The sequence below is a fragment of the Brachionichthys hirsutus genome, chromosome 19, assembly GCF_040956055.1.
Source record: "Brachionichthys hirsutus isolate HB-005 chromosome 19, CSIRO-AGI_Bhir_v1, whole genome shotgun sequence".
Lineage (NCBI taxonomy): Eukaryota > Metazoa > Chordata > Actinopteri > Lophiiformes > Brachionichthyidae > Brachionichthys > Brachionichthys hirsutus.
The window spans coordinates 813,417-826,248 of NC_090915.1; the positions used below are offsets into that span (position 1 = coordinate 813,417).

The following is a 12,832-nucleotide window of genomic DNA, read 5'->3' on the forward strand; positions in this document are numbered from 1 at the left end:
ATAAATGCAATTTAGTAATTGATTTACCTTTTAGCATTCAAATGATCCCCATTGTAATGATCATGTTGAACAGCTGTTTGATTATAATGAATAGAATTTGACTGAAAGGATGTTATATATGTTATGGACAGAATTTCTAGGTGCAGCCAGGGCGTTGAGGGGGTTTGGTTTGGTGACCTCAGGATTGGGTCGCTGCTTTTTGCAGACGACGTGATCCTGTTGGCGTCATCAGGCCACGCCCTCCAGCTCTCACTGGATCGGTGCAGCGTCTGCAGTGATGCGGACTCTGCACCGATCCGTCATGCTGAAGAGAGAGCTGAGCCGAAAGGCGAAGCTCTCGATTTACCAGTCGATCTCCGTTCCTACCCTCACCTGCCGGTCGGTCTCCGTTCCTACCCTCACCTGCCGGTCGATCTCCGTTCCTACCCTCACCTGCCGGTCGATCTCCGTTCCTCCCCTCACCTGCCGGTCGATCTCCGTTCCTACCCTCACGTGCCGGTCGGTCTCCGTTCCTCCCCTCACCTGCCGGTCGATCTTCGTTCCTACCCTCACCTGTGGTAACGAGCTTTGGGTAGTAACCTAAAGAACGAGATCGCGGGTACAAGCGGCTGAAATGAGCTTCCTCCGTGGGGGGGCGGGGCTCTCCCTTAGAGATCGGGTGAGAAGCTCAGTCATCCGGGAGGAGCTCGGAGTAGAGCCGCTGCTCCTCCGCGTTGAGAGGAGCCAGATGAGGTGCATCTATTCAGGATGCCTCCTGAACGCCTCCCTGGTGAGGTGTTCAGGGCACGTCCCACCGGGAGGAGACCACGGGGAAGACCCAGGACACGCTGGAGAGACTATGTCTCTCTGCTGGCCTGGGAACGCCTCGGGATCCCCCCGGAAGAGCTAGAGGAAGTGGCCGGGGAGAGGGAAGTCTGGGCTTCCCTGCTTAGGCTGCTGCCCCCACGACCCCCCCGGATAAGCGGAAGAAGATGGGTGGATGTTATATCCATTTAGAGACTGTGTTATTACCTCATGCTCATAAATAAAACCAACGCAGGTTTTATTTAGCGCTTCTCTGGACACTCAAAGACGCTTTACATTGTGCTTTATTCATTCACTCCATACTTGGTGGTGGTGAAGCTACTATCGTAGCCACAGCTACCCTGGGGTAGATACAGCTGCCCCGGGGTAGATACAGCTACCCTGGGGTAGATACAGCTGCCCCGGGGTAGATACAGCTGCCCCGGGGTAGATACAGCTACCCTGGGGTAGATACAGCTGCCCCGGGGTAGATACAGCTGCCCCGGGGTAGATACAGCTGCCCCGGGGCAGATACAGCTGCCCAGGGGCAGATACAGCTGCCCAGGGGTAGATACAGCTGCCCTGGGGCAGACTGACAGGAGTGAGGCTGCCAATTTGCGTCATCGCCCTCCTGACCCCCACCGACATTCACTCGCTCACTACATTCACACAGGCAATGTGGATGAAGTGTCTGGCCCAAGGACACAACGACAGTGTACACAGGCCGGAATCGAACCGCCAACCTCTCGATCATAGGACGACCCGCTCAACCGCCTGCGCCCCGTCGCCCCGTCGCCCCGTCGCCCCGTGCTGCAGCTTCTAACACTGTCTGTGCTTGTGATCCAAGCAGAACTCTCTCTGGCAGGACGTTCCTGTCGGCCCTTTGATGCTTGTGTTGATTCGATAACGCCCCTGTTGTGTGGTTCTTTACAGTTTGGTAGCATCGACAGCCCTCTAAGGACCTTCAACAGTCCGTACGCTACGGCCACCTCCATGGATTACAGCCCCATGCACCGAATGTCTGAATTCAAGGTCTGTGCTTCGGATGGAAAACTGTCGGTTTTTTACCAGTCGCATTGTTTGATCTGCTTTAGATTTAGAAATGCTCTTTCTCTCTGGTAGTCAGATTGAAGGACTTAAGTAATTGTATAATTATTTTATTGTATAATTACTTTATACAGCGCTGATTTCTGAAAGCTGTCATTTGCTCAGGATGTTTTTATGTTTGGGCTGAATGATGGATGCATGACTATTAATTTTAGTCTTATTTAAAAAAAACTCTAACACTAGCACATGGGGCTAAAATCATCTGTTTGCACTGGGAATGGGCGGGGCTTCATTTAGCTGTGGGTGGTGCCTAACCTGGCAAACTAGTCTGGGTCTGGACAATAGGTCTGTATTTATTTCATTTATTAGGAACTAATTTTTGAAAGTAGGAATAAAAAGTCAGCTCCCAATGACGTTTCTTGACTCCGGGGAGTATCAGCATTCATAAAGGAAATGCTAATGCTCCTGGGGAGTCTGATTGCCTTGGTGGTTTCGGTCCCTTCTTTGTTTCTTGGTTTTCTAAACTCTCTACCAGAACTGAAGAAGCCTCTTGGATGAGAAGTGAAACATCCAGTTGGCTCTTCTTTTTTTGATTTTGGATATTGACACGTTTTAATAATTATCAGCACCAAATATTTTTACATTTGAAAGTTGGGCGACACGGTGGCATAGTGGTTAGCGTTGTCGCCTCACAGCAGGAACACAGTATTTGTGCGGAGTTTGTATGTTCTCCTCGTGTCCACGCGGGTTTCTCCGGGTTCTCTGGTTTCCTCCCGCCTCCACAAATATGGCATTCAGGCCAATTGGCTGCCCCAAATTGCCCGTAGTGTGTGAGTGTGTGCGTGAGTGGTTGTCTGTCTCTCCGTGGCCCCGCGATGCGCTGGCGATGCCTTCCGGGTGTGCCCCGCCTCTACCCATAGCAAACTGGGATAGGCTCCAGCAACTCCCGAGTCCCCTGATGAATAAAATAATTAAGAAATGAGAAAATGTTGTGCATTTTGGAGCTGCCTCAATGACACCCTGTGAAAGGAGACTCCAATAAGACTCCTACGTGCCTCCTCGTGTCCAGGTTCAAGGTGGACTGTCTCCTGCCACCTCAGAGGTCAACCTGTTCAACGTCAACACCGGCTCAGGGGGCATTCCTATAACCACCCTCAGCTCCCGCCCCCGATTCTCAGCCTACGACACCTTGGTTAGGAGGAGGACTGACCTCAACAACACTGTGAATGTAATAGAGAGATAACACACAGTACCACCACACCCACGCTGCACACGCTTTAGCCATCTTTATGCATGTATTTGGATATCCTTGGTGCAGATGGCGCCCCCCCAGTTCAGCATGCGCGCTGGCCCTCTGGGAGGCCCCAATAAGAAAGACTACATAGAAGAGCTGACCAAGCAGATGGACGCCTGCCAGAAGGTAGGCCTCTCCGCGATCTGGGATCTGTTTGATGAATGAGGTTTGTGAGCACCAATCGGAATCCACACGTGTGAGACGGGACGTTACGTGGAGTGGGGGGGGTCCGTGCGTGCTAATGGGATGCTAATCGTGTTTGTGGCGTCTCTCCAGCGTAACAACTTCCTGGAGGCAGAGAGTGTGGAGATGGAGAAGGAGAGGAACCAGATCAGGTAAGACATCAGCTGAATGGTAAATGTTCTGCACTTATAAAGCGCTTTACATGAGGCCTCACATTCACCCATTCACACACACACACACACACACACACACACATGGCCTGGAGTGTGACAAAGATGACTGTCTCCCTGTGAAGGTTGGAGATGCGCGGCCTGCTGGTGAACAACGAAGACCTGCTGCGGACCAACAGTCAGCTGACCAATGAGATGAAGAGGATGAGAGAGCAGATGATAGATATGGATCGAGAGAACCAATCCTGGGCCGATAGATGCAGAGCGATGGAGGTGGGGAGGCGTGGATGGGTGGATGGGTGGATGCTGTGCATCATGCATTTGCATATTCAACTATGATTTCACTGTGCAGATGGAGGTGAAGGAGGCTCGGACCTTCATGGTGGAGGCCAACACGCAGGAGTATGCCTTCAACTTCCTTGAGCAGTCCCTTAAGAACAAGATTCAGGATGCTGAGGTACTCTGGTTTCATGTTCTGGACAATGATCACCGTGTATTCAGATCATTCCTGCTACTCTGGGCTCTCCGGAGGAATGGAGGCGGTGCCAGAGGGCGATGCTTCTATAGATTATATCAAAATATAAAATGTCCAGATGACTTCATGTTCTCTTAAATCTTCCTTTACTTGTACTTTACAGGATAATAATAAAAAATAGGCAGTTTTACTAAATTCAACAGCATCCTTTGTTTAGACGTGAATTGCTTAGTTCACGTGCGCTGACCATTATTGGGCCTAAAAGTGACCCAAAAACGATTTTTTTGTAGTTTTAATTCATTGCATTTTACGTTTATATTATGTCTGTCCGCCCGTCCTCAGGAGAATCTGGACAAGCAGACCCAGTACAACCAGACTCTCTCTGAGAAGCTGTGGCTGGCAGAGAGACAGCTGGAGGAGCTGGAGGTCGACAGAGACAACTATGACAAAAAGACAGCTGAACTCAACAGCACCATCATCAGAATGGATGCAGAGGTACACGCTCTACTTCAGCCTTGTTTGAAGGCGTATTGAATATAATGTGTGTCTGACGTGAATATAAATATCAAATATTTCAGAATATACAGAAATCAAAGTGTTTCGAATGCATTCCCTGAAGATTCGACCACGATAATCATTCAGACTCTTTGTGATGTCACAACTCTCAGCTGTCAGAGCAGCTCTCTGCGTTTCACCTCCGGAGCAGCTTACACAGTTACTCTCGTTTATAGAACCAGACATGATTTTACACAGTTGAAGCTCAAACAGTAAATTAATTATTGAGATTTCTCTTTCATAATTTCTTGTTCACATTTACACATTTAGAGGATAAGAAGATCAGAAACCCTTTCAAAATAGAATTCACTCAAGTCGGTGTACAGTTTGATTAATCATTTAAATCCTAGTTAATTTGCAAATGTAAAACCTCAAACGTTTAGATTATTTAAAAGTGCCTGATTCACCTTTTTAAAATTGTTATTGCTCGGTTTGCATATTCAACTATCATTTTGGGCAGCGCGGTGGCACAGTGGTTAGCGCTTTTGCCTCACAGCAAGAAGGTCACAGGTTCAAATCCAGCTTGGAGCATTTCTGCGAGGCGTGTTCCTGTTCTCCCTGTGTCTGTGTGGGTTCCGTCCGGGTTCTCTCCAGGTTCTCCGGCTTCCGCCCACCACCGAAGACATATAGCGTCGGTCCAGGTCGTTATTGGGAAAGAGAATTAGTTCTTAATTAACTTACCTGGTTAAATAAAGGACGAAATAAAAATAAATGTTGTATTTGTTGTCGTGTCTTCCTGCCCTTAATACAGTAATTCATGTATTCAAGTGTTTGCCAGCTTCATTCATTTAGATGAGGTGGGGTTGCTAAACGGCCCCCTGAAGGGAGCTCCATGTTGCCCCAGTAAACCCAGGTAGCGTTTGTGTGTGTGTTCCCAGCTTAGCGAGGCCCTGCAGACAACCACGCAGGCTACGGCTGAGCTGAGCCTGCAGCAGAAGCTGCGTGAGGACAGCCAGCTGAGGGTGGACGAGCTGGAGGAGTCTCTGCTGGGGAAGGAGCAGGAAGTGCAGAAGCTGCAGGTCCTTGCCAGCAGGCTGCAGGGAGAGGTATTCCCACCGTCCACTCGATCATCGGCTGCCTTGAGATTTAATGCTGAATACATTTCACTAAATCGCCGAGACCTCTAAATAATAAATGAAGACACCTTTTCGTGAATGCAAGCCTCGCCGTGCGTGTGTTTGTGCACAGGTTTCTGGGAAGCTGATCGATAAGCAGCGCACCCTGGAGGAAGAGATCCAGCTGAGAGAGAAGATCCAGCTGCAGTGCAAGCAGGCGGAGAGGATGGTGGACGACCTCAAGATGGAGCTGCAGACCACCTACCAGGCCAGGGATGACCTGGTCAAGCAAGTCAAACAGTCTCAGGTGCTGCTTGAAGCCACTGGCCGGATGAGGGGCACTAAATGAGCTCCATACGTATGAGAGCGTGAAAAGATTAACGTTACAGGTGGCCCAGAAAAAGTCCATCATGTTGAATTAAAAATGAGAATCTGTCTATTTCTGATGCTGCACAGCAAGCAACTAAATGGAAAGTTCATCTTTGATACTTTTTAAATGTATTCTAGAAGTCTTTATTTGTGCCAAGCCCCCGACTGAGGTGGAGCAGCCAGGCTAAAATCATTGTTGGTGACTATTTTCAGCTGCCGATGAATACGAGTTACAATCGCTTAAATATAAAGATACGCTATGTTCATGGCAAAGAAAGAGCGTGTTAGCCCGTGCAAAAGACTACAGAAATATTTATATTATTAAAGCCAGGGAATAGTTCAGTATACAATGTTAGAAAACTCAATTATGATTTACTTACTTTCATCTGTTTCTGTTAACAAACCAAAGAAGAAAGCTTCTTTGAGATGAATCATTTTATATCTCCTGCATGCAGCTTCAAGCGCTGTAGATCAGACAGACCTGATGATCCAGACAGAGACGTCCGCTTGAATTAATCAGTCAAGGAAACGTTCAGAGCTCAGGGTTAACGAGGCTTCATTATGCTAATCGCGTGAGGCATTAATTCCATAATCCCAAATACGCATTATGTTTGTAACTATTTCTGAGGATGCTGAATGTGCTGCTGATGAGTCGTCATGAAAACGGACCTCAGATCAGGAAAGTTTAGTCTTCCTGTTTGGGTGATGGGCTGTTCCTTCTCCTCAGGAGAAGATGATCGACCTGGAGGGCGATGTGGAGGAGCTGCATGACAGCGAGCAGCGATGGGCCGCCAAACAGAAGAGAGCCATCGAACAGGTAGATAGGCTGGAGGTGAGCCCAGCATGCATCAGACACCACCAGACTGCTCATCAGGGAGTGTGTGCGTGTGTGTGTGTGTGTGTGTGTTCTCAGACTGAGCAGCTGCAGCTGAAGCTGTTTCAGGAGAAGGATCTGAACGACCTGCTGGAGGCTGAGAAGGCTTCCTTGGAGAGACAGGTACTGGGGACGTCCTCTGCTGGTCTGTGTGAAGAGTTTATTTATTCATTGCTGCCTGGATGAAAAGAGATTCTCTAAAAATGAATCTAAAGAAGGGAATGTGAAAGAGCAGCAGCTGTCCTGCAAATTGTACAGAAGGTGAAAAGGAAATAAGGAATCTTCCCCTTTTTTCAGATAATAAAATGATTGTGGTCCATTCTGTCCAAAGAAAAGCCATCCTCTTATCAGGTGTTGCGTAATCCTGCTGACAAACAAATGGACAAGCTGCAGATTGAAAGTAAAGAACCAACGATGTAGGAATGAGAGCTTGTTGGGTGATCTGACTCAAACCTCCGTCTGTAGCTGCGTGACCTGCGTCTGGAGCTGGAGGACGTCCAGAGCTCCAGAGTTCAGGAGGACGTCATCTCCAGAACGGAGAACAAAGTCAAAGAGCTGGAGAACGCCTTGAGGACCGAGGAGAGGTGAGAACACAGCCTTTCTTACAACAACAACAACAACACAAAAATGTTCACAGCCCTTCTGTCGTTTTCACACCTGAACCAAGCGGGCCCGGTTCGGACTCGGTTCGATTGAGGAGCTGAAAGTCGCAACATTGTTGCATTTATCACTTGTTTCAGTTCTGCTTTCACACTGCGATTCCTAAAGCGAACTGAACTTTCTGAGCAGCATCACGTGGTTGAAAGGGGCGCTCGTCGATTGGACAAGTGTTTCCCATGTTTGTTTTGGGTTGGAGTACACCCTGTACTTCCTCTACCCTTGATGATCTGCATATATATATATATATCTGGTCCTGTGTTTGGTCCGGTGAGCTTTCACACCACATACAAACGGAACCAGGGTTCACTTGCAAGCGAACCGAGACCCACGTTTTCAGGGGGACCAGAGTTTGCTTATTTGATCCGCACCAGAGTTCAGATGAACTTTCACACCTGTCCGAACGAAGTGGACTATCCGAGGAAACGAACTCTGGTCCGTTTAAAGCGGGCCAAACAGCTCTGGTGTGAAAGCGACTTTAGTCAATATGGACAAAGCTGCAAAAGAACTAAATCCTTTTTTAGTCCAGGTCTAATATTGTTGAGATTTTATAAGCATCAGTTTCAATAATACTTGGCATCATTCATCCTAAATAATTTTCAGATTGTAAAAATTTGTAATTAGGAGTCAATATTTTTCTCACAACTTATAAGTGGTCCAAAGTTAATCTCTTCTTCCATTGAAATCACCAGAACTCCCCAGTCTATCATATTGTGACGGCCCGCGACCCGGTACAGGACGAAGCGGTTAACAATGAATGAATATTTTGATGGATCGGGTTTTCCACAAGCACTCAATCGGCTCTGATGAACCCGCGGTCAGCAGTTGTTCGTGTTTTTTGCAGGAATAAGTCTGTTCTGACCAACACCATCAGCAAGCTGGAAAGGAGGATACATGAGCTGAGTGACCAGATGGAGGAGGAACACAGGATATCTACTGAGCAGAAAGACCTGGTAGCACGCACACACACACGCACACACACGCACACACGCACACACACACACACACTTAAATCTTTAAATCTCATTATCAGCTCAACATTTAAGTTCATGTCCATGAATGCATTCTGACCAGTTACTGTTTGTTATTCTTAAGTTTGCCTCTTGAGTAAAGCAATAAATGATGTTATCATTGTTAACAACTGAGGACATAAAGTTTAACACTTGCAAAGATGTTTTATTTTAGTCTGTAGTCTGTAATTATTGTTTTACATGATGCTGACAAGATGTCTTCAGTGTTGAAAAAGTTGTTCCAAAATCAGTCTGATTGTTGGATCCTGTCTGAAATAAACTAATTGCTGCTCTCTGATTGGTTGTCCAGTTAAGCCAGAGGATGCGCTCCTTGAAGCGCCAACTGAACGAGGCAGAGGAGGACGCTAGCAGGAAGGAGGCGCAGTACCGTCACACCCAGAGAGAGCTGGCAGAGGAGAGGGAGACGAACAGCCGGCTGCAGAGGCAGCTGCTTGACCAGCACCTGCAGACAAAGTATTCACTTCAATTCAGTTTCATTGAACAGGAAGTCGTCTCAAGGCACTTTACAGGATTAGCAGGGAAAGACAGAACCCAACTTGACCCACAAGAGCGAGCACTTTGGAGACGGAGGCAAGGAAAAACTTCCCTTTAACAGGCAGAAACCTTGAACAGAACCTAGGCTCATGGTGGACGGCCATCTGTCTGGACCAGTTTCATTGAGAAATAGAGCGAGAGAGAGAGAGAGAGAGAGAGAGAGACAATGACAGAAAGGGCGAGACAGAGACAAGACTGAGAAACAGAAAGAGGGACAAACAAAGGGAGAGAGAGCACAAGACTACAGGGAAGAGAGAGAGTCACACGCTACATGTAGAGGATGCTGTTTCACCAACATCTCTCCATCTCTCCAACAGGCGGACTGAGTCCATGAAGATTCGTCAAACTTTGGACAACCTGAGGTTGGACCTGAGTGTTGAAGATGAAGACGATGATAAGCCAGAAACAGACAGCGTCAGCAAAGTCTGACCCTCGACCCTTCTCATTCTCTCATCAAGAAACAATTGCCACACTGAGAGTGCAGTTTAAATGTGTTTCCATGGGATGACATAGGCAGCCATGAGGCAGCGCTGACTCAGCGATTAAAGGTTACTAAGGTTAAAAGTCCTCCTGGATCTTTTCTTTTACACAGCTGACCCCAGTTTGCGCAATGTTTATTAGCATCATGCTATTCCTTCATAATTACTAAGAAAAACGGATGCAATCTGGTGCAAATTATACGAAAGACAAAGTATTGTTTTGTTTTTCACATTGTACAGAATTGAATCCCTGGGGAATTCCCTGTCAGTTTAACGGCCAGCGCCGCTGACCCAGGTATGAACGTTCATGGACAGGGTAAGATTTTAAAGATATAAAAATGCTAAATAAATCTTAACAATGACATTCGCCATCTTCACTTTGTGTCTCCTGTACGTCATAGCGACAGATGCAGTTGAACATTAATATAATTCTGACTAGAGAGATAATACTTACTATGAGATTTCTGGGGTCCCTGAACAACACAAAATACATCTGAAGGTTTCGATTTTGTACGAGTTGCATAAATGATTATAGCATAAAAGTCTGAACGGACTTATATTTGATGACATTTGGAGTGGGATTTTGTTTTTTAATTGCTGTTATTTTAAAGCTCACTCAACAGTTTCTACTCAAGACGGCAAACTTCTCTGATTTGGGCAACAGCTTTTATAAAGAGGGATTTCCCGTTTCAGAGCCAGCTTGGTTGAACACATAACAGGGCGATGACACAATGTGATTTAGCTGCTTCTTTTTTTCCGTTTCTCACACAATCTCAAGATTTATGCTGAGCACTTTTTGTTTATGATTTGAATATCTTTTTTTTTTTGGCAGTTCCTCATGTTAGGATAAAGATGCGTTTTTACAGGGGCTTGCTGCTATATTGATGTAATTTGCTGTGCCTCCCACATACAGTATCTACCCATGAGATGAGAGAAAGGAGAAAGGAAGTCACTCGTTGCTGGCAAAAATAAACATTTGTTTAAAACAGATTTTAGAAGTGTAACAGCTGAGATGTGTTTGTTTTTCTCCATCGTAATGTTTGTGTAGTTGAGATCAAAAGTGTGCGTTAATGCAAAATGAGGAGGAGGCAAGAAAAGTGATTATGCATCAACCAGTTTATATGCTACTTGCTTTTCCTTTTCCATCTGTTTAATGTTCTGCATGCTCTTATTTTGGAGGGAAACAGAAACACGGATTGTCTGTTAAAATCAAATCGGTAAGTTCTGAAAATGTTCATGGGCTCATATTGCGATGGTTTTAAATTCTGTGACATGTTTACATTTGTTTTTTTGTTGGAAACACTAACTCTTTTTTTTCTAATCGGGTGTTTCCTATTACAACTGTCGGGAATGTTTTTTTGGTTTTATGCTTTTCCATAACAAAACTTGTCTCCAGATGTGTAAAGAGAGACAGAACGCTCACCTATTTTTGTAATTACACTTCACATTCCACTGGTTCCACGGTTCTCGGGTATTTATTTTTGTGTTTGACGTCTCTTTTGGTGAGAATCAAATAAATTCTTCTCCAACTTGAGTATCGGTCACTCGTTTGTGGGGGGGTTTTGAGCACGATGAAAGCTGAAATGGCTTATGGGTTCATTAGGGATATTTCCCTTTCAAATATTAAAGATTAAACAGCATCACGTAAAAAGCTGCAACAATCACAACCTGCGTCTCAGTCTAGAGGTTCACATCCCAGATTGCTGCCAGTCCTGCTCAACCAAATCAAGGCACATAGAACCTTTTCAGAAGCACAAAGTTGACTAGAAGGTCTCAACGGCAACACGGACGAAATCAAAAAGGCCAGGATAAAACAAACCGATTTATTTGCAGCTCTGATATCAGAAACATCACATGTCATTTCATTCTCGTGTCAAACATGCTGATAAAGACCGTGAAAACCGAACAAATGCGTACAAACCGCAGGCGTCAAGAGAGAATTCACACAGAGGATTTCCAAAAATAAAAGCTCTTAGAGGTACTTGGATTGAGTAGTTGATATATTGACCACAAAAACACCATGAAGAATTCTGCTTGTAATGTATAGTCAGTACTGCAAAAATACTCAATAGATCAAGACTTTACAGAGTAGACAGAACAGTTAGAGGCACAACATGACTAAATAGTGTAAACTCTCAATATGAATTCAAAAACTAAAAAAAAAACACAACTTGCCTCAAGAAAAGAACTGCCGTGAACATCATGTCGGAGCTGAATGGAAGCTATCTGAGGACAAATGGTTAAAGTTGCCATCAAGTGTTATGAGAAAAACAAAGATTTGTCTGGTTGAAGGTGAGACACACTGGAAATGTGGACTCCAAATACTAGAAAGAAAACCTGCGGCTGCTGTGCTTTTTGTGTCAGAGATCTTAAGGATTTTCTGCACTTCCGAATACTTTTATAATAATAATAGCTTATGTAATATTAAAGGGGATTACAGAGAACGATGCAGCAAGGTACAGAGCGTTTTAGCCTCTTTTTTAATGTCCTCAGTAACTAGAAATCCATTTTAGTTACTGCAACTAGTTCTGATGTCTCAATCTTAAAGGTACATTTCCTGTGACAGGACGTGGTTCACTAACAAGCGATGGAGCCAAAGAAAAGCATCGAACCTGCATACAGCTCACTGAGCTCATTTCCAAGTTTGCAACTTGAACATTATAATTATCATAAGATGACCTAGAGCAAGAAATATAGTTCAGTTGCATCCAGATACAGAGTTTAATGGAAACATTATCATTATGAAAGTCTGAGATAATGTGTGTAAAGCCAGCTCCAGCTTTATGGCCAGTAGTCAGTATGTAATATGGCACTGAGATCAGCTGTTGGCACAAAACTCTGCTTAGCTTTAAATAAATAAAAAAAAGAGTTTAAGGGTTGTCAAAAAGCAAATGTCTTGCTTCCTGTTTGGCACACTGGCAGATCAAATAAACTATGATACATTTACTTCCAAGGATCCAGAGAGCACAATACTAAGAAATGCTATCGATAAAATCGTGTTATTGTATAGCCTTAAAAATGGCCGCAGTAACGTTTGTAAGCCACACACACCTAACATGAATCTATTTGGCAGCCACTGGTTTCAGCACACTTTACAAAACCAACCTGCAGTAATCCCAATGATGCAGCAGTGAGTTGAGACTAAACCGTTGCCGTGGACACACGGAAGGAGGAAATAGAATTGCTTCCCGTGCTCCACAACTTGACTTGAAGGTTTTTCATGACGTAAGGCAAGGAGGAAAACTGTTCAAATCATCACGGCACAAATCGCACAGCCTTAGAAAATGGAATTTACATTCAATAGCATTATTACAGAACAGCGGTGA

At 45.3% G+C, this 12,832-nt stretch overlaps 1 protein-coding gene and 1 long non-coding RNA gene across 2 annotated transcripts; both read left to right on the forward strand.

Moving 5' to 3' along the window:
* Positions 1 to 5,536: 5,536 nt before the first annotated feature.
* LOC137908946 (uncharacterized) lies at positions 5,537 to 6,744 on the forward strand. The gene is made up of 3 exons (XR_011105971.1): positions 5,537 to 5,553; positions 5,696 to 5,869; positions 6,659 to 6,744. It is a non-coding gene; the product is annotated as an uncharacterized lncRNA (long non-coding RNA).
* Positions 6,745 to 6,774: 30 nt separating this feature from the next.
* Positions 6,775 to 11,034, forward strand: LOC137908679 (cingulin). The gene is made up of 5 exons (XM_068753100.1): positions 6,775 to 6,810; positions 7,271 to 7,389; positions 8,307 to 8,415; positions 8,783 to 8,946; positions 9,345 to 11,034. Exons 1-5 carry the CDS (start codon positions 6,775 to 6,777, stop codon positions 9,454 to 9,456), a joined length of 540 nt encoding a protein of 179 aa, XP_068609201.1. The 3' UTR covers positions 9,457 to 11,034.
* The last annotated feature ends 1,798 nt before the right edge of the window (positions 11,035 to 12,832 follow it).